General features: G+C 47.4%; 1 protein-coding gene across 2 annotated transcripts in view; it reads left to right on the top strand.

Moving 5' to 3' along the window:
• The window catches only part of DYM (dymeclin), an 82,908-nt gene that overhangs the window by 27,931 nt on the left and 27,766 nt on the right, over positions 1–27,211 (top strand). Inside the window, exons 7-14 of one of the 2 annotated variants that reach the window (XM_068106679.2) lie at positions 2,243–2,368; positions 4,563–4,732; positions 5,967–6,161; positions 10,417–10,586; positions 11,368–11,493; positions 13,752–13,865; positions 13,990–14,084; positions 24,901–25,006. In XM_068106679.2, the coding sequence (XP_067962780.1) occupies positions 2,243–2,368; positions 4,563–4,732; positions 5,967–6,161; positions 10,417–10,586; positions 11,368–11,493; positions 13,752–13,865; positions 13,990–14,084; positions 24,901–25,006 (1,102 nt within the window). Of the gene's footprint in view, positions 1–2,242; positions 2,369–4,562; positions 4,733–5,966; positions 6,162–10,395; positions 10,587–11,367; positions 11,494–13,751; positions 13,866–13,989; positions 14,085–24,900; positions 25,007–27,211 lie in introns of both variants that reach the window. The other variant, XM_068106678.2, reaches the window with a different exon arrangement.

Below are 27,211 nucleotides of genomic sequence, written 5' to 3'. Positions count from 1 at the left end.
CACTTTTTCCATCCTCTGCCCATCAAATAAAACCGACGTGATTTACTCACATTTACTTATTTGTGTTTATATACGTATTGTTTTCTGAGCCAAAAGTTCTTTTCTTTTTTTTTTGCAATATATTGGCAGATCATTTTGCCTTTACAAAAACAACAATTCTACATGGATGTGCGTGCGCGTGCGTGCATGCGTGTAGCTCCTTCTCTATACCGTACCATATTCATTATAATGTAAATGTGGATTAATTTGGTGTTTTTTGTGGTACGGTACAAAGAAACAGTTTTTACATTTTGGGGTCAGGCAGACAAGGATGTGGAGAGACAGACCAGTGTAAACAGGAATTTGGTTTAAAATGAGATGGACCCACCCAACTCCCATTAGTTGTAATGACAACTACATTCCAGTGACATTACGCAACAATGCCGCCCCATCACATCGTCTAAGCACAAGATGACTCCCCAACGGACTCTGAACTTGAGCCAATTGATCAATGCATGAATGACCTCATAGATAATGCCAATTATTGGCCTGGGACACACACGCACAGATCTTGAATCGGTTCAGAAAGGCTTCACCCAGCAGTGTTCAATGCTGTCCTCAGGTTGAGGAGGAATGTCCTCAGGAGGAATGTCCTCAGGAGGAATGTCCTCAGGAGGAATGTCCTCAGGTTGTCTATATGGGAGAGTTGATACTATGTCCTTGGTGGTGTTTGGTGCTGGAGAGAAAGTGAATATGTCTGTGTCGAGAGAGAATGGATGAGTGACAGGAATAGAGCTCAATTATACGATGGAGCAAGGAGCAAAGTGTGGTTCACCTGCTTGGATCTGCCACCAGGCGAAAGGCTGAGGCTGGTTGCAATGGCTCCTTTGCTGTTCTGCTTCCTCGTTCTTCGGTGTTTCCATGCCACCACCGATCGAGAGCCTCCTCGTTTCTCAGTGCAAGCTTCAAACGGCGTTTTCCCGAAGCTGCATTCTAGCTGCCGCTGATTCCAGAATCTGATAGTGCAACAGTCTGTTGTTCGGTATGCACGTGTTCACCGAGAATGCCCCCATCTTGCAAACATCGTTACTTCCACTTGCATCTACACCTTCCTGTTCTACGCGGTCACCTGAACTAACAAACATTTGGATGCGACTTAGCACCACGACAGTCTGATGAGACCCTGGCGCTGTTTATCGTCCAACCTCCACCAGACGTACCTCTCCTTTTCGGGCATTTTGACTTGACCGTTGCCACCGCCACCACCTACGATACCTCGCCAACAGCGAGAAGCTGGTTATTCCTTTTCCACTACTCCTGTGCTATTCTTCAGACCCGATTCTTTTCAAATTCCACAAACGCTCTGCCCATGAACAACACCATGAGCCAGAATCCTATCCTGTAATCTTAAGTGCTGTGTGTATGGCAAGTGAAACGAAGATTAGGAATAAGGTTAGCCTCTCTTATAAGGGCATATCAACAGCAGGGTTGAAGGACAAAATGGAGGGAGACATGGACAAATAAGGGATGTGGAGAGGACACACTGCCTGGACAAGATGAATACAGAAGCGAACTCTCAGGAAGGAAAAACTGAAGTTTGCAAAGAGGTGGATGAGGGGAGGTGAGAATACAGCACTGTTTCCACAAAAGTCTCATGAATGCGACTAGTTTCCTCTGATCCTGTAAATATGCTTTATTTGAATTTTATTTGAATAGTCCTGATGTCGATCACAGGGTGCTGGCTTGGGATTCTAGGATCCTGGGTTCGAATCCCGGTCAATCGCTGAATTAACGCCAGGGGGGTTGACTCAGCCTGTCATCCTTCCGGGGTCAGCAAATTGAGTACCAGTTCACTGGCAATTCCCTGTGTGTCGCAATAGGCGACTAACAGGGTTGGCGGCAGGAAGAGCATCCGGCTGTAAATCATTGCTTCAAAAAGGGGACCACGGTGCCCGAAAAAGACCAACCCCTGCTCTGCAGGGGAAAATGGCCTTTAAAGGTGGTAGTCCTGATGGCGATGTTACATGTTGCATATCTGTTAATATATTACTCTATAAATGTTAATACGATCAGAACAACCATGGAAATGACTCACATGTGGACTGAGTCGTTAAAGTCTGTGTTTATTTGATTACCCTTATGGGATCACTGTATATGGCAGCCAATATTAATCATGTGGCCTCTGCAAGTTGGCCACATTGTGATCTGGTGGTTATGTAGAAATAATATTAGTGTTTTAACTAACCTGTGCTGTATTGTTCAGGACCATCACGTATGCGGTGCACCTGGAAGCAGTCACAGCCATGCTGGTGCTCTTGTCTGTTCAGCTTAAGCAGAATCAGGTGTTGCAGGAGGGGCCGATTTACCATCTGTTCACACGCGGACGCAGGTGAGAAAATCCATGAGGGTTTTGGAATGTGCATTAGTTCCAAGCCATTGTTGTGGGTTGTAGTAATTAGGGACATTGAGAAGGAGAAGTAAGAAGGATGTGCAGCAATTGTCGATGTGTGAAAATATACAAGTTGATTAACAAAGGATGTAGATGTCGAGGTGGATCAGGTTTGTTCGACGAATGCGATTACTTCTTACCTCCCGCATACATAATAGGGCTGAAAATAATGTGCCAGCTTATTGAATATTGGAATTGGTATATTTCATTGAAATAAAAGGGGAATTCTTAAAACCCTAGTAAAAAGGCCGTCAAATGGGTTGGGACAGTTTATTCGACGGTGCAGCCTCTTGAGCAGTGCCAAAGTCTGAAGCCTGGGTCTAGTGTCAGATACGCTTAAATCTTTATTTATTAGACATCATATGGATGTAAATGAACACTCATTTTACTCTGCACGCATTGCACATCATATGCAGCGAATTTCACCTCCCTGCATCTTGTATTTATTGTTATTTTTCAAAACGCTTTGATAAACCGCCCTTGAGGCTCTGTTTGCAAGCCACCGTCTACAATTCCAATGGAAGGGACATTATTACTCTTTTATGGAAATTGTTTTTCGAGTTTGTTTCATCCTCAAAAATGTGCATGAGTGAGATGTGCATGGAAGAAGTTTCGGGAACTGTGTGGCGTGCTGACGACGAGGGGAGTGTCGTTGAAGCTGAAGGGAAAGGTGTATGCTGCATGTGTGAGAAGTGTTATGAATTATGGGAGCGAGACATGGGTAATCAACGAAGGCTGGAAAGGGTGGAAATGCGAATGGTTCGGTGGATGTGTGGAGTATCGTTGAGAGAGAGTAAGACAAATGATGAATTGTGAAAGATGATGGGAATAGAGCCTGTGATGGATGCTGTGAAGAGAAACAGGTTGAGATGGTTTGGTCATGTGTTGAGGAAGGATGAAAGTGACTGGTTGAGAAGAGTGATGGAAATGAATGTAGAAGGAAGTAGAGAACGGAGAAGACCGAGAAAGACTTGGCTAAAGATGGTCGAAGAAGAAATGCGGGCAAGGGGGTTAACAAGGAGAGATGCAGAAAATAGGGAAAAATGGAGAAGATTGTCATGGGGACCGCAAGGCTAACTCCCGCTGTTGCAGGGAAAATGGCCTTAAAATGCCTGTTGTTGTTGTTGTTGTTGTTGTTGTTTTATCCTCAAAAATAGACCGTAGCTAACACACATTCGTGTTAAAAGATTGGCCTTTACAACCTACCCTTATGAAGGGGGACAGATATCTGTACAAACACACAAACTGACATTGTGTTTTATATGGTAGATTTGAGGAAATACTACTGATGTAACATTGCATCACATGCAATCTCCTTTACTGTTATGGTACCAGGAAGAAATTCCACACTTTGCTTTACTGTTATGGTACTTTACTATTATGGTCCCCATCGCTGAGAACACGAGCGGCAAATTTAATTGGTCAAGATGGTGTAAAATGGTGCCTCTTGTCTGTGTCTTTTATATAACCACCTTTAGAGGCCATTTTTCCCCGCAAGTGGGGGTTGGCCTTTTTCGGGAACCGTGGTTGTTTTTTGGTCCCCTTTTTGAAGCAATGTTTTACGGCCGGATGCCCTTCCTGACGCCAACCCTTTTTGCCGCCTTTAACGACAAACAGGGAATTACCAGTGAACTGGTCCTCAATTAGCCGACCTCGGAAGGATGACAGGCTGAGTCAACCCCCCTGGCGTTAATTTAGCAATCGACCGGGATTCGAACCCAGGATCCTAGGATCCTAAGCTGACACCCTAGCCGCTAGCCCAACACCAGGGTTGTCCTTTATGACATCCTTAAAAGCAGTGTTTCCTTTTTGGAATTTTTTTCAAGTTTGCTTGACTGCCAGGCAGGCAGACAGAGTAAAATATTATCTCTCTCCTCTGTATGCATTCGCGTTCGGACGAGATTCTGTACAATTTGCCGAATTCAGAGCCAAAGTACTACGAAACGGCAGGTTTGTTTTCGGATTTGTGTTCTCGTGTTCAAAATATAAAATTATATTGAAATTAAGTTGTTCTTTGACGTCTGTAGACAGACCGACATAGTGAACAAATTACTTAACCCTTCTTAAAGAGTGTACTTTATTTATTATGCTCACTTGTACATATTTTTCTTATACCTCCTTTCACCACCAACAGCTCCAAGCATGCTGGTCGTTTAGTTAAGGCCTTGTTGTACAACTTCATCCGGCGGGAAGCTTTCCCCAGCCTTATGGTCCACCAACCCCCTGCTTTGCATCATGAGGGCAGTGGCGTTGGTGCCGGTGGAAGTGGAGGCTTGCTCTATGATCTGGCATCAGGAGTGGCAAGTAAGACCCGGATAGTGACACATTTTGTCAATCATTGTTTAATTCCATTTTATCCTCTCTCTCCAACTTGTTATTTAACTCATTTGTTTGAAGCCATTCTGGTTGAAATTTGTTACTGGAGACCCAGAGAGTAAGGGACAAGACAGGAAAAAGACACCGAGTAAGGAAGGTGGGGGTGTTATATCCTCGGGGAAGGGAAAGAGGGGTAGTGGATACTTATAGTGGGGTCTTTGGGAAGGCCAGGAGGAAGGAACTGTGGAGAACCAATGAGAGGTTTGCACTCTGACGGGAGGTATTAGCAAGCTCAGGTGGGAAGGAGGGGATTGTGCCAGGAAATGGAGGGGGAAATGTTGAATGAGTTTCAGCGAGAGGCAAGCCTTTGTAACAACACGGTCTGTAGTTTTGTAACGGAAGTACCAGCACACGATCTCAAACACTGTTGCCAAGGTGGAGCAGTGGACTTTTACATGACGATAAGGCAGCAACTCTGTATTTCTTAAAATGATACACAAGATACAAGCTTTGGAGCTGGAAAGAAGGACAGAATGAAAATGGTAAGGGAAGTGTGGGAGAATAGGACTGAGGGATGGGAACAGGTGGGGAGATTTATTTAGGCCTTTAGTTCATGTGCATACTAAAACTAACCTAATTATAGTTAATTGTGTGAAAGGAACAGTTAATTTAACTGTTGCATACAACAGCAACAGTTAAAACTATTGACTATAATTAGGTTGTTAAACCATTCACTATAATTAATTCTAATTAATGGTTTAACAGAATTAGGTCAGTTGGCCATGGGCGTGAAATGGAAATTGGCTTTTTTAAGGTGGCATGGTGCATTGTACACCATCCAATGTAACTGTGGTACTCTGAGATACGTGGGTGAGCCTCCATCCAATTTAATATGTAAATATGGTAATATTACCCTTTAGCTGTTTTTCATGTAAACTTGGTAATTGGGTGGACTGTTTGAGATGAATGATTGTGCCCTGTACGCACATTGGATCAATTCAATAGATCCAATAAATCCTAAGGGTAGTGGAGAATAAATACAATTTGTGAGCGTTTGGTGAATTGTACTAGTACGGAGATTGAAGATAACCAGGCCCGTGCGGGCCGAGGTTGTTCTTAAGGTATTTTAATTACAAATTAGAGGTGCATAAGATTGTGAACCATAAGATTGCGCCGCCCGCGCGCCTGTTGTTAATCAATATTTTTGTTTTCTTATTCCCAGCGGGTTTGTGGACTGTTTTGACACTTGGCGCGGGGACCGCAAACCACCGGGATGCTTCTTCCATGCACCCTGGAGGCGACGTGCCGCTTGCTAATCAGAGCCTGCTGCTACTGCTCGGACTTACAAACCTCGGCGAGACCGAAGAAGTGGTGAACCCTTATCGTGCTGCCATTGTCAACTGCACAAACACACAAGGTTCGACTGGCAGGTGTTGTGTCTTCTAACTAAAGACGAAGCTGGGTGTCGATTTTCCTTCTTTCTTTCGTACTAAAATTTGGATAAGTCAAAACGAGCAAATTTGGGAGAGCGGGGAGGATGAATGTGGAGAGAAACCTTGTGATTGCGAGCAAAATGGTGACAAAAGGATCTCCCAAATGGACCTGGTGTCCACCAGTCTCTACTTGGAAAAGAAAGGCTCGTGTTATTGCTCCGACATATTTGCAGTCATTCCCACCTCCGACAATAATGGTTGTGAAGAGCTTGATGACTGTTGTCCAAAGAAAACCCAGATTTCCTGCCTTTTTAAAAAATTTTTTTGCTGTATACAAGATCGAGGCTCGTGTAAAAGCTAACATTAATCACATGCAAACAAACTGACATAAAACGTACGATAAAGGGAGCAGGAGACAAGATGGGGAGAGAGTGAGGGAAGCACACAAGTACAACAGCAGAGAACAGGGACAATGGAAGATCTGTGGGAGGGTGAGGGGGGGGGGGGTGGGTATGAGAGGTAAAAAAAACACATGGACACTGCTAGGACTTTCAGGAAAGAAATCGGTATTTCAAAAAAGTGGATCTAGGGTGAATTAACGGGGGTAGAAAAGATCAAGGGTTTGGATGGGGGAAGATAAGAGATGGTGGTGAACAGCTGTTTTAAAGACCTGGAGGGAGGAGTGGGATTCAAGAGAATGAGTGAGTTTGTTCCAGAGGCGGGAGAAAAGAGGAATGAAAGAGTGAAAGTGAGCAGAGGGTCTAGATTTTGGCAGTTTAACCATAAGAGGATTGCTGGCAGATCTTGTGCGACCTGTAGGTATATTTGGGGGACAGAGCACAGACAGAGCTGGGGGAGCTAGGCCGGAGAGGAGTCGGTATAAGACAGAAAGACCACCAACCTGCCTGCGGTGAGTGAGTGAAAGGCCCTCGGAGTTAGCTTCATCTCGGGAGATTCCAATGATTCTGAAAGCTTTGGTTTCAACAGCGTGAAGCCAAGCTAAGTGTGAGGCAGGAGCACCAGCCCAGAAGGGAGAACAGTATTCCATTGAGGTGCGGATGAAAGCCTTGTATGTGGTGAGGAGCTCGGGTGTGCCAAGGAAGGATTTCGCACGACGGAGGATGCCCAGTCGGCGACTGGCTTTGGAGGCCAGCTTGGAAATGTTGTTTTCCCAGGAAAGATTATGGCAGATAGTGAGACCCAAAAGCTTGAGTGACAGAACTTCTTGGAGAGGATTGTTCAGAAAGTAGATGGGAGGGTTGTCCAGTCGGTCTTTTCAGAGAGACATAGTAAGAGTGTGAGATTTGTCCGGATTGAAGGACATGTTCCACTTGTTTGACCAGTTTGTGATTTTGTCCAGGTCTGCAGAGAGTGAGGAGGCTGCAGACTGCCAATCTGAGGGATGAGGAATGGAGCGGCAGAGAGTGGAGTCATCAGCAAAGAGATAGAGAGGATTTTCCAGAGAGTCGGAGAGATCATTGATTAAGACCAGAAAAAGCACAAGGCCCAGAACACTGCCTTGTGGAACTCCAGCCTGAACAGGAAGGGGTGATGAGAGAAACCCATTCAGGGCCACACGTTGATTATGACCAGAGAGGAAGTCCACAAGTCATGCGTGGAGATTTCCATGTATACCATAGGAGGAGAGTTTGGTGAGCAGAGTGGTGTGCCAGACCGTATCGAAGGCACGTGATATGTCAAAGGAGACAGCTCTAATTTCCTGTTTGACATTGAGGACCTCCAGCCATTGTTGAGACAGCAGAAACAGCATGTCCACTCCGCTTGCCAGAAAGTTCTGATTAATGGAGGGAGTGAGGTGCTGAAGCATGTGGAGGTACACTCGGCCTCTAAAATAGCAATCTTCCATTTTGAGAGCTTTAAGTGGATTTGATGTGACTTGCATTTGGAGGAAACGCTTCAAATCCAGTTTTTGGCTTTATGAATGCAGTTGATGTCCCACTCTCTTCTGTGAGGTCCCATATTTTTTGCATGAAGAGCAGTAAGACGATGGACTCATTGGGATCACATGTTGTGATATGTAGCATTTTCATTGGCTTCCTCGGGACACATCATTATGTTCAGTTTCTTTATTTAATATATACACAAAGAATTAAGTTAAGCACCCCCCCCGTTTTTTTACAACCTCGCACATTACAAGTGTGTTGTCGTCAAAACAGTGTAATATACCCATGATATTGCTATATTTTCTGGAGAAGTGATATTATGGTCACATAAAAACATAACAATCATGCCGTTTTCAATATTTTATTCTGAATAATTTAAGGTGAAATTTTTTGGGAATTCTAGGCATATTTTCACCTCAATTTAAGTATGGAGCTATAGGTCCATCACGGACAGTGTGGATGACGTTTATGTTTTCTAACGTACAGTCATTGTTCTGAGAAGACCTCTAGCGATCTTTGCGTCAATAACGTGTGTAGGACCCACGTGATCGGATCACTGACTCAACCCTACGTCTCATAGACCCTGTAAGCCGTCGTATGCGTTGCTGTGGCAGGTTGTTCCATTCCCGATGTAATGCACGTTCCAATTCATCCAGATTGGCTATTGGAGGGACCATCTTCGCAATTTGTCGTCCCAACATGTCCCAAACGCGCTCGAGGGGGTTCAGGTCAGGACTGTACGCAGGCCAGGGGATGGTTGTCACAGCACCTTGGTCCAGCAAGGCGCGGACGCGTCTCGCACGGTGAGGCCTGGCGTTGTCATCCATGAAGATGGGTCTGCTGGCGAGGGTGTGGTCATCGAAGTGCGGGATTACGGTGGTATTCAGGATTTCCAGACAACGCCAGGCCTCACCGTGCGAGACGCGTCCGAGCCTTGCTGGAGCAAGGTGCTGTGACAACCATCCCCTGGCCTGCGTACAGTCCTGACCTGAACCCCCTCGAGCACGTTTGGGACATGTTGGGACGACAAATTGCGAAGATGGTCCCTCCAATAGCCAATCTGGATGAATTGGAACGTGCATTACATCGGGAATGGAACAACCTGCCACAGCAACGCATACGACGGCTTACAGGGTCTATGAGACGTAGGGTTGAGTCAGTGATCCGATCACGTGGGTCCTACACACGTTATTGACGCAAAGATCGCTAGAGGTCTTCTCAGAACAATGACTGTACGTTAGAAAACATAAACGTCATCCACACTGTCCGTGATGGACCTATAGCTCCATACTTAAATTGAGGTGAAAATATGCCTAAAATTCCCAAAAATTTTCACCTTAAATTATTCAGAATAAAATATTGAAAACGGCATGATTGTTATGTTTTTATGTGACCATAATATCACTTCTCCAGAAAATATAGCAATATCATGGGTATATTACACTGTTTTGACGACAACAAACTTGTAATGTGCGAGGTTGTAAAAAAACGGGGGGGGTGCTTAACTTAAGTCTTTGTGTATATATATATGGGCTGGATTTTTGCAATATGTGGATTAGAGAGAAAATGGCAGTGTTCGAGGTGTGTGGGGGGAGGGAGGGGAGAGGGTTGGGGGGAAGAAGAGTTTTGGGAGGGAAGAGAAGGGACGTGTATAACTTGTGAATGAGAGGGTGGCATGGGGGGAACGAGGGGTCAGAACCCCTCCAGGGGGGAACGAGGGGTCAGAACCCCTCCATAGTTAATTATTTAATACATTGATGTCTTTTTGGTGGTTTCAATGGCCATATATATTTTTGAAGAATTTTTTCCCCTGTCTATAATCTTATCGTTTTGGAATAATATACTTATTAACCCGTCCACCTGTGCAGCAGGAGATGGGGATTTGCACGTGTGTGCTTGCATGTGTGCCTTTTTACCCTTTGAGCTTTGTCATCAAATTTTCAACAAAACTTTGAGAATATGGATAAAACTAATGAATAATTAGACAAAGTCACAGTAAGTATAAATAACCCTTTTTTTTGTATGAAAGTCTAGGCTCATATGAGAGCCAAGTATAAATAGCCTTATTAACCAATCCGCCGCTGCACAGCATGAGACGGCTGGGTTTTTTTTATCACTTCCATGTTTGTATATTTTGTCCGCTTGCATTTTGAGATGCTTTCTAGTTTACCAGTTGAGCCTTTGTCCTCAGATTATCAACAAACTTTGTTATGAGATTATGGAGAACATTAATTATTTTTTATTGCTGTTTTTATTGTTTTTATTTCATTGCTCACAAGTTTGTTTGCTCTAAAAATTGCTCAACAAAGATTAGTTTGTCTGTTCGTGGATACAGGTCCAGTGCCACCTGAGATACATACTTTCCAGATCAACTTCAGCAGTCTGTTTGGAGCGTTGTGTGTGGCTCAGGATCATGATGCTCCGACTCTACTCCTGTACCTCCTCCTCCACTACAACTCGTCCATGCGCACCTTTGTGCTCGCACGCACGGATATCGAGAACCTGGTATGAATATTTGCTGCTTTGACGGTGTACAGCGGCCTTGCTCTTGGTGTTTCACGATTATTTTTTAATCACTCTCTTCATATCAACGTTCTCTTGTACTAATGGTCGATGGGGTGACCTGGAAGGGGAGGTTGTCATAATTGGGTGAAGGCTACAGGGGTTGGAAGATCAGATTGATAAGTTTGGCCTGGATTGAGAAAGAAGAGATATAGTTTAAGTTTGGGGGATGAGAGGAGAGGATGGAGAGGAGTGAGAAGGGACAGTGGAGTAGAGTGGGAACATAATCAGGTGAATGAACGAACATGAAAAGTGTAGAGAGTGGAGGGGATGAAGCGCACTCCAGGAGAGCCTTGATCTTTCTCCTCTACCTCCATAACAGATGCTAGGTGCAAATGCGCTGTGCACATATTACATGGGGTGGGAAAGGTGGGTGTCGACTCCCTTGGCTCAGCACTCATTTTAGATACAAAGTAGGTGAGGGAGTTTGAAAGGCCTGAGCCACAGCACCTCACGGCATCCCATTAGATGAGGAGTGTGAAAGGAAATTCCTTTTGTTGTTGGCTCATTTTCTTGCTGCTCAGTTTTGCCATCTCTGGTATTGATGGTGAATGAAAGATCATTTCCTCATTTCCCGGTTCTTGTGCAGCATCTATTTGTGGTTTCGGTTTGTCTCGTTGAATCGAGCCACTCCAACATTCAGTGATTGAATCGCCTTTCGAAAGTGAAAATGTTCAAACTAAATGTTGATTTTGTTTTTTTCTTCTGTTCATTTTTCCTGCAGGTTCTTCCCATTGCACATACGTTGTACTGTGTGGAAGAAAACAATTCTCAGCATGTGTACATGTCACTGATCGTGCTGCTGATTCTCAGTGAGGATGACACATTCAACGCCTCCATCCATGAAGTTGTAAGCTTGACTTGCTCATTGTTATGCAACACAATAGCAATATTACTTTTGTTTGTGGTTTGATTAATGAGCCTGAGTTTTGTAAAACCTTGTTGTTGTTTTTAGGCAGGCATGGATGGCTATTGATTTTATTTCAGTTGGAGCTAATGGGATGTACTGGGGAAGTGAATCGGGAGTGTGGCTAGATACAGCATGGTCCATATGACTCATGACTCCTGTGCATATCTTACCCTATTCAGATTTAGTACATTCATATTGTTACCTTATGGGGTAGGGCAGTAGTTAGAATGTAATGCCTTATTCCCATTTATATTCGCATAGTTTATAGGACTTTTGAGCCATGTATTAAGGACAGGGTTATGGGGTGAAGTTGGGGAGGAGACGGTGCACGTCTTCTGGCTTCGGGCGAGTCTCAGGCCAGCAGAAAAAACATGAGTTCTAGCTGCCGAGGTGGGGCGATAGCTCTGCCTTTACGGCCAACATTCAGGGTTTTGCCAATGCAGGTGCCAGCCATCATTGGATGGCAGCCATCGCAAGATTCCTGGAAATGCCCTCCGGGCGGAAAAGAGAGGGAAGAGAGATGTTGTTTTCTCAAAGTCAAAGGTCCAACTGCGGTGCACATGCACGGCCACTGCCTTCAACACATCCGGGACCACCTTACCAGCACGCGGCTGGTCCTACCATTGACCCCCAGCTGCCAGTGGGCGGTATATGCCTCCTTGGCCATCCGCCCCTTCCCATGGCTCCTCAGCTGACGATACCGCTACCAAACAGTTTGTAATGGTGCCATCCAAAAGTGTGTAATGCACTTTCCAGGTGCCTTTTGTGGCTGCAAGTCCTCTACCTGGTCTTGCCTGTTTTAGGAGATTTCACACAACAATGCTACCCTATTCTGATCTATAAAGGATGCTCACTGCCTCTTCAGTGTATGTGTGACAAGATGACTTACCTCTGTTTCCCTGATACGGCACAAGTCCAACCTACCCAATCACGCGGACCATACTAAAGTCTTAACATGGTCTAACTATGGATCATCACCCCTTCTCTCCTCCCCCCCCCCCCCCCCCCTCCCCCTATTGTTGTTCGGGAATAAACCCATTAGGTTATGAAAGCTATCAGGTTCTCGTGATTCTCCTCAGCCGGCACACACAAAAATAATATCGCCGTCATTCGGAACATCTCCACAGGTGTTAAAACCGTTCGGTACATCACAGGATTTTAACCTCCTGCCGCAAGGTGCTCGACGTTAGTTATGGGGGAGGTATGGGGGTTTCACTCAGAGAGTAGTTAATGCATGGAATGGTCTACCTGGAAAGGTAGTAGCTGCAGAAGCAGTAGATACGTTTAAATTGGAATTAGATCGATTGGAGATGGATGGGTATAGGGATATTAGCAGGACTTTTAGGTAGCTTGAGTATGGATGGGTGATTGTGTGCATCTGTGCGGAGTGTCGTGTCTGAGTGGGTGTCTCATCAAGTGGTGTTGTGTGGTTCGTGTTGTGTGTTTCTTTGCCAAGAACCACCTAAATCCACCTCCCATCCCCACCACCCCCCCCCCCCCCCATTCTCACACCACCCCCTTCCCCTCCCCCTCCCAAAAAGAAAAGAAAAATAAATAAATAACCAACAAAACACAATTTCTTTTGTTTTTATGGCATAACCCGTAGAAACACCATTTGTCTGTACGTCTGGTGTATGTATGTGTTGTAGAAATCAAAGATACAACAATGTCTCAGATCATGAGTTTAATCGAAATCAATCCCTAGCAATACGTGGGGAATAAATCAACAAGTATAACATCAGTACTCAGCATGCATCTGAATCAATAATGGGTATAACATCCAATCACAAGCAAGCGCTGAGCAAAGCGATTCTACGTACCAATCTAGACATGCACACACAGTATATGTCACAGGAGTGGTCGCTGCGCTTAATGTCCAAGATCTTTACAACGAAAGCGCAGCGGCCGAAAGTAGCACGACACCTGGGCTTTGAACTTAGTCACAATTTCACGACAGTATGTATGTCCCTCACAAATGTCCACCAATCAGAGCTGAGGATCTGGTCACATGACAGGGGGACAGCATTTAATAACCATTACAGTTGCATATTTTACTAAAATGAAATGTAATAACCTTCTGTGGAACATTTTGGGGTCCCAGTAGGTGGTGTAATGTTTGTAGGATGTGATGAAGATCGTTTGGAATTGGCCTAACTTTGGTGTCTCTACTCCCTTCGCCTCTTTTTGTTTACCCTTAGATGTTAAGTAGTGTTTCCTGGTACACGGAGCGATCGCTCGCCGACATCTCTGTGGGCAGTTTACTGATATTGGTCCTCATTCGTACTGTTCAGTTCAACATGACGCGCACGAGGGTATGCAATCATCATACCACACCCATTGGCTTCTTGTGTGCACCAATTGACCTTTCTCCAAACATTCCTGTGATTTGTGAATGAGAGTTTCTTCATCTACCCCTTTCCTCCATTGTCTATCCAGGACAAGTACCTGCACACCAACTGCCTGGCGGTATTGGCAAACATGTCTGCTCATTTCCGGGGCTTGCATCAGTACGCGGCCCAGCGTATTGTAAGGTGATCTCTGCTGCTTTTTCTTCTGTTGAAACTTTGGCAATTTTCATCCAGGTATTGAGTCTCGTTGAAAAGAGCCTCACTACCTGGATACAAACTGGAGGATGATACAGTAGGTTGATTTGCTGACAGTCGAGTAGAAGACTATTTTCAATTTGAAAAAAGAATGTGCAAAGGTGAACAAAAGCTTCGACTTCAGTGAATAAGATGAGGCGCTTGTTACATGATGAAAGTGTGCAACCCTGAGGGCCTGGAGGAAAACACAAGATAGCTCAAATAATGTGAAATGTCAAACCATTTAAGACAGGATTCTAGAGATTAGTAAATGCTATTCCATGTGCCTGTGCTTCGGCCTGCAGGACGGTGCAGTGCTCCATGGTTTCATTGCGTTTATGCTTTAACCCATTGCATAATGCTCAGATGGTCTCTGCAGGCCATTTTGGATGTACGTTCTGGTCCGTGAGGGATCACAGACAATAATGAGGTTACTCGAAAACGAACAGCTTTGTTCATGTGAAACATCAGTTTTTCTGTCAGACCACAGAGGTGCTCAACAACAACAACAACATGCATTTTAAAGGCCATTTTCCCTACTAGAGTGGGGGTTAGCCTTGCGGTCCCCATGACAATCTTCTCCATCTTGCCCTATTTTCTGCATCTCTCCTTGTTAACCCCATTGCCCGCATTTCTTCCTCCACCATCTTTAGCCAAGTCTTTCTCGGTCTTCCCCGTCCTCTACTTCCTTCTACATTCATTTCCATCACTCTTCTCAACCAGTCACTTTCATCCTTCCTCAACACATGACCAAACCATCTCAACCTGTTCCTCTTCACAGCATCAATCACAGGCTCTATTCCCATCATCTTTCGCAATTCATCATTTGTCTTCCTCTCTCTCAACGATACTCTGCACATCCGTCGAACCATTCGCATTTCCACCCTTTCCAACCTTCGTTGCTGCTCTACGTTCATTACCCATGTCTCGCTCCCATAAATCATAACACTTCTCACACATGCAGCATACACCTTTCCCTTCAGCTTCAACGACACTCCCCTCATCATCAGCATGCCACTCAGTTCCCGAAACTTCTTCCATGCACATCTCACTCTAGCAACTGTTGCCGAGTCTGATCCACCTTCTCCATTCAGCATGTCTCCGAGGTAGCAAAATGTTTTCACACCTTCCAGCTTCACGCCGTCTCCAAGATCCAACTCAACATTTCCTCCATCTGCAGCTCCCTCTGTGCACACCTTACACTTGAATGTAGCTACCACACTGGTTAATGACCCTCTCAAACCACTACATTTTTGATGAACCCACTCAGCGCACATTGTACATTGAATGGAGTTCACTCCGACACCCTTCCTACACACAGCACAGGGCCACTTCCCAGTTCTTCCCACCTCACCACATGCTTTACCACTTGCCATCACCTTCGTCTTTCCGATATTCACCTTCAGACCTTTTGTCTCCATACATTCCTTCCACTTGTTCATCTTCTCTTTCAGTCCATCCATACTTTCCGCAATCAACACCAGATCATCTTCATACAACAACTCCCACGGTAAACCCTCCTTTACGTTCTGAGCCAGCACCTCCATCACAGCTACAAATAGTAGTGGACTTAGTACCGACCCCTGATGCACTCCCACCTTCACCTCAAACTCACCACTGTTCCTGTCCTTCATCCTTACAGCTGTGCGCGCTCTTTTGTACATTGCCATCACGACTCTGATCAACCATTCCTCCACTCCTAACTTCCTCAATGCCCATGTCAATACTTTGCGTGGAACCCTATCGAATGCTTTCTCCAAATCAACAAACCCAAGAAACAACTTCTTCCTCTTCTCCATGTACTTCTCCTGCAACTGCCTCACAATGAAAAGCGCGTCTGTCGTTCCACTTCCTGGCATAAATCCAAACTGCATTTCGTCGATCTTCACTTTCTTCCTTATTCTCCTCTCCAACACCCTTTCGAATACCTTCATTCCATGCTCCAATAACTTTATCGCTCGGTACGAGCCACACTCCAGAGGGTCACTGTCATGAAAATCAAGCTCGGACACGACTTGACCTCTGGGTAGGTTTAATATCATTTAGATCTGTAGTACATCCTGTAAGAATACATGCATGCAACAGGCATTAAAATCAGAGTATTTCATGAGCAGCAATGGTCGATTCAATATAACAATGGTCCAACAGAGAGGACAGTCAGCGCAGCATTTAGGGGCGTACATACCATTCAAACTACAGGACTATGTCACAGTGAGTTCCGCTGGAGTGTCCGCGCGCCCCGGTTGTCCCGGGTCTTATAGACGCCCCTTCTGTAGCGAGCACACCCTGGGTTCACCTTGGTATAATTTCACTACATTCTCCCCGCCGTTAGAACTATACTGCCGCTCGGCAGGTTGCAAGCAAGCATCAGCAATAAACGAATGGGTCACGTCAATCCACGTCAGTCGGTCCACCCGTAGCGGTCGGGGCGGCGAACTTCCCTGCCAGTTCGTGTTCGGAATCTACCGGGCACGGCGTCCCCAAGCCCGGAGTCCCCCGCGTCGGAATAGCCGCCGGAGGTGGGAGTCGGAGGGGGCGCCCCTGCGCCTTCGGGCACGGGAGTGGGGGACGACGGGAGTAACGGTGGTAGTTCCATAGGGGAAGCTTCGATAGAGTCCATAGACTCGTAGACGGGTTCGTCGATATCCCTGTCGTCGTCCCCACATGGGGCGAGATGGCGTACGGAGACAGTAGACTCGCGGCCATCCGCCGTTAACACGCGAGCATGCTCGGGATTAGCCTGGAGGACCTGCACCTTGTCAACAAGGGGGTCGTACTTGTTAGCGCGAACCGCTCGTTTGAGATAGGCGGGCCCCGGTTCAGCGAGCCAGCTGGGTAAAGATTGGATACTGCCGGAGCTTCTAGGGTGGTGGAACAGTCGTTCGTGAGGAGTCTGGTTGGTGGCAGTACATAGGAGAGCCCGGATCGAGTTTAGAGCGGCAGGTAGTGACCACGCCCATTTATCGAGGCCTCGGCCGAGGGTCCGAAGGCTTAGCATGACGGCCCTCCATATAATCCCATTAAAGCGTTCGATCTGTCCATTCGCTTGGGGCCGGTACGGGGTGGTGTAGCTCGAAGCGACATTATGCTGGAGCAAGTAGCCCCTCACCTCCTGGGACAGGAACACCGCACCCCGATCGGTATGCACGTAGGCCGGATACCCGAACATAGAAAACAAATTCTGCAGGCACCGAATAACCGTGGCAGCCGACATATCCCCGCACGTGTAAGCAAAGGGGAATCGGGAATACTCATCGACGATAGTGAGCAGATAGCGAGAGTTGCTCGACATTGGCAGCGGCCCTTTGAAGTCCATCGCCAAGTGCTCCCACGGTCTAGTAGCCCTAACGAGTGTCCCCATAGGAGGGTTATAAAAACGCGGTTTGAGTTCCGCACAGATCGCGCAATCACGGCAGATGCGGCGGATGTCCTCAATCGAGTACGGCAGATTGCCCTCGCGCACAAAATGCGCGAAGCGCGTTACCCCGGGATGACACATAGTGCCGTGCAAAGTGCGCAGCCCCTCCAAAGTTACAACCCCCGCGCAAGTGGCCGGCCTCGATAAGGCGTCAGCGACCAGGTTATCCTTCCCCGGGCGGTATTTGATGGTGTAGCAGAAGTCGGCGAGTTCGATACGCCAACGGGTGATTTTCTCATGCTTAATGCGCTGAGCATGTAAGGTGTCGTACATAAACGCAACACTCTGTTGGTCCGTGACGATTTGGAAACTCCGCCCAAGCAGATACGGCCGCCATCGCCGAATTGATTCGACGATCGCGTACGCTTCCTTTTCGACAGACGAATGCCTCCGCTCGGCAGAGGTGAGAGTCCGCGAGAAGAAAGCCACAGGGCGGCCTCCTTGGGAGAGAGTCGCCGCTATCGCATGATCCGAGGCATCACTCTCCAAAACGAAAGAGGCACTCTCGTCAATCGTCGCGACAGCGGCGCCAGCGATGTCGACTTTAAGGCCCTCGAAGGCCGCCAGGGGGGCCGGGCCCATGGGGAAAGTGTCGCAGGCCACGAGGGGGCGGAGCTTCGCGGAGAAATTTTGCACCCACTTTGAGTAGTGGGCGAACAGCCCTAGAGCGCGTTTCAGCGAAGCCCGATCGCTAGGCGGAGCCATATCGAGCAAAGGGCGCAGACGCTCCTTATCCGGAGAGACGGAGCCATGGGTCATGGTGTACCCCAAAAGGTCTACCGTGCGTAGAGAGTATCGACACTTAGCCGCATTCATGGTTAGGCGATATTTCCGCGCGACCTCGAGGAAGCGTTTCAGATTAGCGTCGTGATGCTCCTGGTCATACCCACAAACCGTAAGATTGTCCAGATAGACAAAGGCATCGGTCAAATTCTCCTTCGCAACGAGGTCATCCATAGCCCTCTGAAAACAAGTGACTCCGTTAGTTACCCCAAAGGGAAGTCTCGTGAACTGGTACAACCGCTGACCCGATTCAAAGGCTGTAAAGACGCGATCAGCCCTAGAGATGGGGACTTGATGATACGCACTACGCAGATCGAGAGTGCTATAAACGGAATACAGGGCCACCTGGCATACCAGGGCGTCCATCCCCGGTAAGGGGTAGGCATCCAGCTGTGTAAAACGATTAATCGTCTGCGAATAGTCGATTACCATGCGCCGGCGGTGGGCCTCACTCCGCACCACTAAGACTTGGGCCCGCCACGGTGACCTACTGTGTTCTATGATACCGTCCTTTAAGAGCAGGGCCGTTTCTTCCGCAATGAATTGCGCGTCCGCGCGAGAGTAGCGCCGCGATTTGACGGCTACAGGGGTACAATCAGTGGTCAGGTTGGGGAACAGTGAGAGTGGCTCCATGTCCATTTGAGCGAGGGCGCACACAGCGAGCGTGTCCGGCCCTCCGAAGTCTATTTCCAAACGTCCATGCCGCTTAAGGAAATCAAGTCCTAACAGAACGTCAGCGCATAAAGCAGGTAATACCATGAGATACACGTCCGGGAACGTGCGTCCCTTTATCACAAGTTTCAATCGACACGCCCCTTTTGTGCTCAACCGAAGTCCCTGAGAGGCCATGAAGATCCGGCGGGTTGTCCCGAGAACCGGCCACCCATGTTGATGCACGAGTCGCTGATCGATAAAACTATCCGTGGACCCCGTGTCAATCAAAGCTTGCGCAAAAACGCCCGCGACCGTGAGCGGAATGATGGCCTGCGCAAGGCCGGCAGACCCGGCAGGTATAGTACCGGCCGGGCGAGAAGATCGCGCCTCGCGGGTGGATCCCACGCCGGCTGCAATCCTTCGGGCAGCGTCGGCAGGTTGGGCCTCAGCAGGAGCATTGAAGTCAGTTGGCTCATCAGCAGTTTCATTTGCCAGAGTGGGTGTGTGTTGGTCGTAAGAGCAGCCGCCAGATGGCGCTCGAGTCACGTGAGAAAGATCTCTGCCGTCTGCAGATTCATATGCCAAAGTGGGTGCATGTAATTCGTAAGAGCCGCCGCCAGATGGCGCTCGCGTCACGTGAGAAAGATCTCTGCCGTCTGCAGATTCATATGCCAAAGTGGGTGCATGTAATTCGTAAAAGCCGCCGTCAGATGGGGCTCGAGTCACGTGCTGCGTTTGCCGCACTTCGAGAGGAGTTTCCAAAGCAGGAGCATGTCGCTTGTTTGAAGTAGGCGTTCGAACGCCAGTCAAGGTCGGTCGCGCTGTGGCCGGTCGCGTTCGCGCCATTTGTTTCGGCGGCCCGGTGTATCTCACCAAGGTCGGGCGTGTAGCCAGAGGCCCGCGAGAAGGAGAGCGGCTCTTCAAAGCCGAGTGAGGCGCCCCGTCCGGCGCTCGATCCGTTGGCTCCGCGATGAGCCCATTCAAGGTCGCGCGGGGACGCGTGCCCCGAGCGGCCTTCCTGCAGACCTTTGCAAAATGGCCCTTGGTGGAGCACAGGTGGCATGTAGCCTCCCGGGCCGGGCATTCAGAGCGAGGGTGCTGCCGATTCCCACAAAAATAACATTTTGCATACCGGTCAGGCCGTGGCCGGGTAGCGGCGGCAGCAGTGAGGCCGGAAGCGGAGTCCGCTTCAGGAGCTCCCAGAGACTCGGCCGTAGTGGTCGGGTCCTCCTCCGTATCCTCGGCGGTAGCCCTCTCCGGTCGCGCGAGTTGCGAGGTCCCCGCCACGACTCGTGGGTGATCATATGCGGTAGATTGTTCTCGGGCATCTGTGTATACGCGTGCCAGCCGTAGTGCTTCTGTAAATGTCAGATCCGCGACCTCCAAGAGTCGGAGCCGCAAGACTCCAGAATTAATTCCGGAGATGAATGAATCTCGGAGCAAGTCGTCCTGCACTTGCTCGTGGGTCCGGACGTCCTGCACGCAGTCTGCCAACAGGTAGCGCAACTCCTGCGCGAAGCGATCGATCGATTCAGATGGTTGCTGTCGCCGCTGAGAGAGTTGATGCCGGCCGTGCACAGCGCTCCGTGTCTTTACGTAGAGGCGCTTCAGCTCGGCTAGAGCCGTAGCGTACGTCCCAAATCGAGAAATGTTCCGGAAAACGGTGTGATAGACCTTCGACTGTAACACGGACAGCTTTATCGCAGCGGTGGGCTCTGTTTCGTGAGCAGCAAAGTAATTCTCCAGCGTTTTGAGCCAGTGAGTGAACTCCGATGCTGATCCCTCAGCTTGAGGGTCAGCTCCGAGAATCGGTACCACGATCATCTTGTGGTCAGCCATTCCGGCGATCTAAATGATATTAAATGTCGTGAAAATCAAGCTCAGACACGACTTGACCTCTGGGTAGGTTTAATATCATTTAGATCTGTAGTACATCCTGTAAGAATACATGCATGCAACAGGCATTAAAATCAGAGTATTTCATGAGCAGCAATGGTCGATTCAATATAACAATGGTCCAACAGAGAGGACAGTCAGCGCAGCATTTAGGGGCGTACATACCATTCAAACTACAGGACTATGTCACAGTGAGTTCCGCTGGAGTGTCCGCGCGCCCCGGTTGTCCCGGGTCTTATAGACGCCCCTTCTGTAGCGAGCACACCCTGGGTTCACCTTGGTATAATTTCACTACAGTCACCTTTCCCCTTGTATAGAGGGACGAGGGTACTCAGTTCCCAATCCACTGGAATGCGGCCTTCTTTCACCACCAGATTATAGATCTCTGTCATTCTCTTCACACCCCAACTTCCTGCTGCCTTCAACATATCTCCCACAACTCCCGTCGGCCCTCCCGCTTTTCTGCCCTTCATTGCTTTTATCACTTCCACAACTTCCTTCTCAGTTATCTTCTCAGCCGGTCCTAAAACTGGGTTACTCTCTATGTTGCCATCCCGTTCATTCTCTGTATTCAACAGCATTTCCATATATCTTTTCCATCTTCCTTTAATTCCATCTGGGTCGACAACGATTTGTCCCACTTCATCCTTCAAGCAACTCACCCCCATCACATCACACCTCTCTTTCGCTATCTGCTTTGCAATCCTGAATACTGCTTTCTGACCCTCTTTCGAATCCAAGCATTCTCCGAACATTTTCCTACATGCCTCCTGCGCCTTTGCTACCTCTTTCTTTGCAGCCTTCCTGGTAGGCTATGAGCCAGACCCCCCAAATTGACCGGTCGGTACCATGCAGATGGAGTAAGGCTCATTGTGATTTTTAGCAAGATATATGTCCCTAGATATGAAAAAAAAGTGATAGCAGTGTATAACTCTGGGCCATCTCTGTGTTATCACCCGAAATATTATTATACGCCCGCTTCACTTCGCCAAAAAATGTGATATTTGCTAAAATTGGAATAAATATGTTTTTAAGGACCACAGAGTGCCAATAATTTGCATACTGGATGCCAACTAATATAGTAATAGAAATATAGAACATTTGTGGGGGTTACTTATCAAATTTTTGATATAATGACAAAAAATATGTTAAATTTAGTGAAAATGTGGTCGAAATCGCTTCGAGTTCAGAATTCACATTGTACATTTTTGTCAATATTTCAAAAATGAAAACTCCCAGAGTAACATTTGACCCCTCAAAATCTTCGCAAGGAACCACTGCATTGGAATATATCATTACTTTGTAATATGGTGGTTGTTTGGGGCACTTCTTCGATCTTCGGGCTTCACCTTCTGCCACTCCTTGAACTTCTTCCTCTTCTCGTCAATCCTCTTTCCAACTTCATCATCCCACCACCATGATTCCGAGTGCCTCAGTGGTCCTTTTGTCCATCCACATACCTCAACAACGGCTCCCAACAGACTAGCTTTCATTGACATCCAACCACGTTCAAGCTCAACCACATCATCCTCTACCCTACTCAGCCCCTCTTTTAATGCCTCCCTTACTGTCACCTCTTTCAACCTCCACACCTTCATTTTCGGTTGGTACTTCACCCGCCGAGCTCTCGTTGCACCTTTCACCCTTATGTCGCAGACAACCAAGTGGTGCTGTGAAAGAGCCTCCTCCCCCGGGATCACCTTTGTGTCCCGGAGGTGCCCCCTATCTCGCCTACGCACCATCAGGTAGTCAACGGTTGTCGTCGACCCACCTGACGTGTATGTAACAAGCTTATTATCCTCTTTCTGGAACTGAGTATTACAAATCAACAAATCAGCTCCATCAGCAAACTCCAAAATCCTTTCACCTTCTCCATTTCTCACACCATATCCGTAACCCCCATGAACTCCATCAAAACCATCCATACTCCTTCCCACATGTCCATTTAGGTCTCCTCCTACCACAACAACTTCCTCATCTTTCACGTTTTCCATCAGCTTCTCTATCGCACACCAGAACTTGTCCTTCTCTTCATCGCTTCGACCAACCTGCGGAGCATATGCCGAGATGACGTTCACCAAGAGCTTTCTAATCATCATTTTCACCATCATCAACCTATCACTCACTCTCGTCACACTCACCACACTGTCTACAAACTCCTCAGAAAACAGGACACCAACACCATTCACGCCCTCCAGGCACCCTTGCCACACAAACTTGTATTTCTGTCCCTGCCTACCCTTCACCCATTCTCACACCACTTCCCTTCCATCTCGCCTCTTGCACACAACATATGTCCACTCTTCTTCTGACCAATACTTCCACCACTTCTCCTGATCTCCCTGTCATTGTCCCTACATTCCATCTCCCAAACCTCAGAAACCGATCTCCACTTCGGGCTGTACCCTGCCCATATGTAGTTGTAATTGTCATGGTTCTCTTTTTGAGGCAATGTTTTTATGGCCGGATGCCCTTCCTGACGCCAACCCTCTTAGTCGTCTCTTACGACACGCAGGGATACGGTGTACCTATTCTAATCCAGGGTACACACTGGGAAACGTTTAAAACATGGAAATTCTGGGGGGGGGGGGGGGGGGGGAGGGCGGCGTCAGCAACACGGCTGCGGTTTAAACATATTTAAAGATGGCTAAAGAGGTACTCATCGCCCCTATGCAATGTTTGAGGGATTATGGAGTTGAATGCCGACCAGTGTTTGCCAGTACCGGCGAGAAACTCAATTGGGAATCGCAGGCTTTTAAAAGTGCTCATTGTTTGTCCGACTCTAATACCGAATACTTGTACAATTTTAATTGGTATAACAGAGTTGTGTAAGTATCACATATTCACAAGGGGAGGTAGGTGGAGGTAGTTGGGATTCTAACCCAGGCTATACAGCTTGGAGGTGAGTGTGTGTACCTCTAGGCCATGCTGTTAGCCCTCAAGTTTGATGGTCGATGTTTACTCACTCGTGTCATCTACACCAGCACCAGTGCAATGTGATGCTTTGGACTCTTTACACGGTCAACATCAGCTGATTTGTCTTCAATTCCCCAAGGCTTCATGATGTGCTTTTTGACCACAAGGCTACATTTTTCTTACAAATAAATACACTAAAGAAACAATGTCAAAATTCCAGGAGATTAAAATCCATCGGTTGTTGTTTTTGAATACAGCCTATGGCTGCTGGTTGCATAATTTCTGGAAATGTGGCTGTGCCAATGATGCATTGCCCATTACCATTAAGCTGGTACTCATTTTGCCGACCTCAGAAAGATGACAGGCTGAGTCAACCCACCCACCTGGCGTTATTTCAATGGCACGACAGGGGCTTGAACTCAAGATCCTAGGATCTTAAGCCAACCACCTTAACCGTTAAGCCAATACCAGGCTTAAAGTCCATTGTGACTTCGTTCTATGATTGTCGAACATATTGTTCATATTGAAGATCCTAGGAATATATGAACATATTGATGTGGGGAACGATCATCCTGCACTCCTATCGTGCTTCTGAACACACATTGAGCGCTTAGCCAATCAGAGCATGCTCACCTCTGAGGTCTGCGCTTGCTACGATATGGAGACGAGTGTGCTAAGTGGTTTAAATTGTTTTTCGTGAAGCATCCTTAGGCTGAGGACACTGGACTGGCATTCCAGAGGATGTAGGTTGAAATCGAAATAAAGGCAACAACGCGAATGATGCGATATGCAAGTTTTTAGAAACTGTGCTCGTGCCAGGAGAATTTCCATGTTGCCATTGGATTGTTTAGAAAACCAAGGTGACTTACTGATGACATTTAAAGAAGGGTTGCTCTGCTCACCCTACCTGTTCTCATGTACACGTGGCGCCAGTCCACACTTTTCATGATTGACTCGGAATTCTTTCCGAGAAGCTTGGGATGGGCACCAAAAGTTCTACCTATGAAAAGGCTCGTCGAGCAGGTAATTTTGCCATTTTGGTATTTTAAAAATCGTTTCCAACCTGGAACCATTCCACTTGTTTTCTACCTTTACAAGCTTGTTGGAGTTGCTGTCACGAAAACACAGCAAAGTGCTGGAGCAAGCCACGCAGAGTACGAGTCCTGCACTTGGAGCCGACGGTACCGGCCAGGTGCCTGATTATGTAAGCCATCAAAATGTTTCTTTAGTCGTGATCCAGGAAATTCCACACCACGTTTTGATTTGTAATAACACCAAGAACTTTCACTGTGCAGTTACCTGTTTAAAACATCCAACAAACCGTACCTCCTTTGCGATTATTTAAACGCCATTAGACATTTGGCCGTCCCTTTTGCCTGAATATTCTTGGTTAATTCACACTGACTAACTTACCTGATATTTAAGTAGATTTTCCTGTTGCATATCTCTATCCCCTCTCTTTTTTTTTCTTTTTTTTTGTATACAAGATCGAGGCTCGTGAAAGAGCGAACATTTATCACACAGAAAGACAAACCGACAAACCGACACATAACCGACAAACCGACACATAAAACAAATAACATCGGGAGCGGTAGACAAGATGGGGAGAGAGGGGGAAGGACACAAACACAACATTTGAGAGCAGGAACCGAGAGACATCGAGAGATCTGTGGGAGGGAGAGGGCTTTGGGGGGGAGGCAAGGGAAAGGGGGTGGGAGAGGCATAAAACATATAGACACTGCCAGGACTACCAGGAAAGAAGTTGGAATTACAAACAAGGTGGATCTGGGGTGAATTAGTGGGGGTAGAAAAGATCAAGGTTTTGGATGGGGGAAGATAAGAGATGGTGGTGAACAGCTGTTTTAAAGACCTGGAGGGAGGAGTGGGATTGAAGGGAGTGTGGGAGTTTGTTCCAGAGGCGGGAGAAAAGAGGAATGAAGGAGTGAAGGTGAGCAGAGATTTCGGCAGTTTAACCATCAGAGGCTTGCTGGCAGATCTTGTGCGACCTGTAGGAATATTTGGGGGACAGAGCACAGAGAGAGCTGGGGGAGCAAGGCCGGAGAGGAGTCGGTAGAAGACAGAAAGACCACCTACCTGCCTGCGGTGAGTGAGTGAAAGGCCCTCAGAGATAGCTTCATCGCGGGAGATTCCAATGATTCTGAAAGCTTTGGTTTCAACAGCGTGAAGCCGAGCTAGGTGTGAGGCAGGAGCACCAGCCCATAGGGGAGAATAGTATTCCATTGAGCTGCGGATGAAAGCCTTGTATGTGGTGAGGAGCTCAGGTGTGCCTAGGAAGGACTTCGCACGACGGAGGATGCCCAGTCGGCGACTGGCTTTGCAGGCCAGCTTGGAAATGTGGTTTTCCCAAGAAAGATCATGGCAGATAGTGAGACCCAAAAGCTTGAGCGACAGAACTTCTTGGAGAGGATTGTTGAGAAAGTAGATGGGAGGGTTGTCCAGTCGATCTTTTCGGAGAGACATAGTAAGAGTGTGAGATTTGTCAGGATTGAAAGACATGTTCCACTTGTTTGACCAGTCTGTGATTTTGTCCAGGTCTTCAGAGAGTGAGGAGGCTGCAGACTGCCGATCTGAGGGAAGAGGAATGGAGCGGCAGAGAGTGGAGTCATCAGCAAAGAGATAGAGAGGATTTTCCAGAGAGTCGGAGAGATCATTGATAAAGACCAGAAAAAGCACAGGGTCCAGCACACTGCCTTGGGGAACTCCAGCCTGAACAGGAAGGGGAGATGAGAGAAATCCATTCAGGGCCACACGTTGACTACGACCAGAGAGGAAGTCCGCAAGCCATGCATGGAGATTTCCATGGATACCATAGGAGTAGAGTTTGGTGAGCAGAGCTGGGTGCCAGACCGTATCGAAGGCACGTGATATGTCAAGGGAGACAGCTCTGATGTCCTGTTTGGCATTGAGGACCTCCATCCATTGTTGAGACAGGAGAAGCAGCATGTCCAGAGTAGAGTGACCTGGTCTGAATCCAAATTGATGATCAGAGATCAAGCCATTGGAGAAGAGGAAAGATTTCATATCCGAAGCAATGATGGATTCCATGACTTTGCTGATAATTGGGAGCAGGCTGATTGGTCTGTAGTTAAAAGGATCTGTTTTTGCACCTTTTTTGTGTAAAGCGGTAATGTTTGCTGATTTCCAGGATGCTGGCAGATGACCTTGAGCAAAAGATAGGGTGAAAAGAACAGAGAGAGGGTGAGATAGAGCGGCAGAGCAGGATTTTAGGACCCGTGGGCTGATGCCGTCTGGTCCAGTTGCAGAATCAGAGTCGAGGTTAGACAAAAACTCCTCCACCTTGTCAGGAGAGAAGGACACAGAGTCCAGGAGCAGTTGGGTTCGACTGGGAAAGGTGGGAACAGAGAGAGATGGGTTTGGGACTAAAGAT

The sequence above is a fragment of the Myxine glutinosa genome, chromosome 2, assembly GCF_964187855.1.
Source record: "Myxine glutinosa chromosome 2, kmMyxGlut1.1, whole genome shotgun sequence".
NCBI classification, from domain to species: Eukaryota; Metazoa; Chordata; class Myxini; order Myxiniformes; family Myxinidae; genus Myxine; species Myxine glutinosa.
The sequence above is the reverse complement of the archived record's forward strand: the minus strand, read 5'-3'. Positions and strand labels throughout refer to the sequence as shown.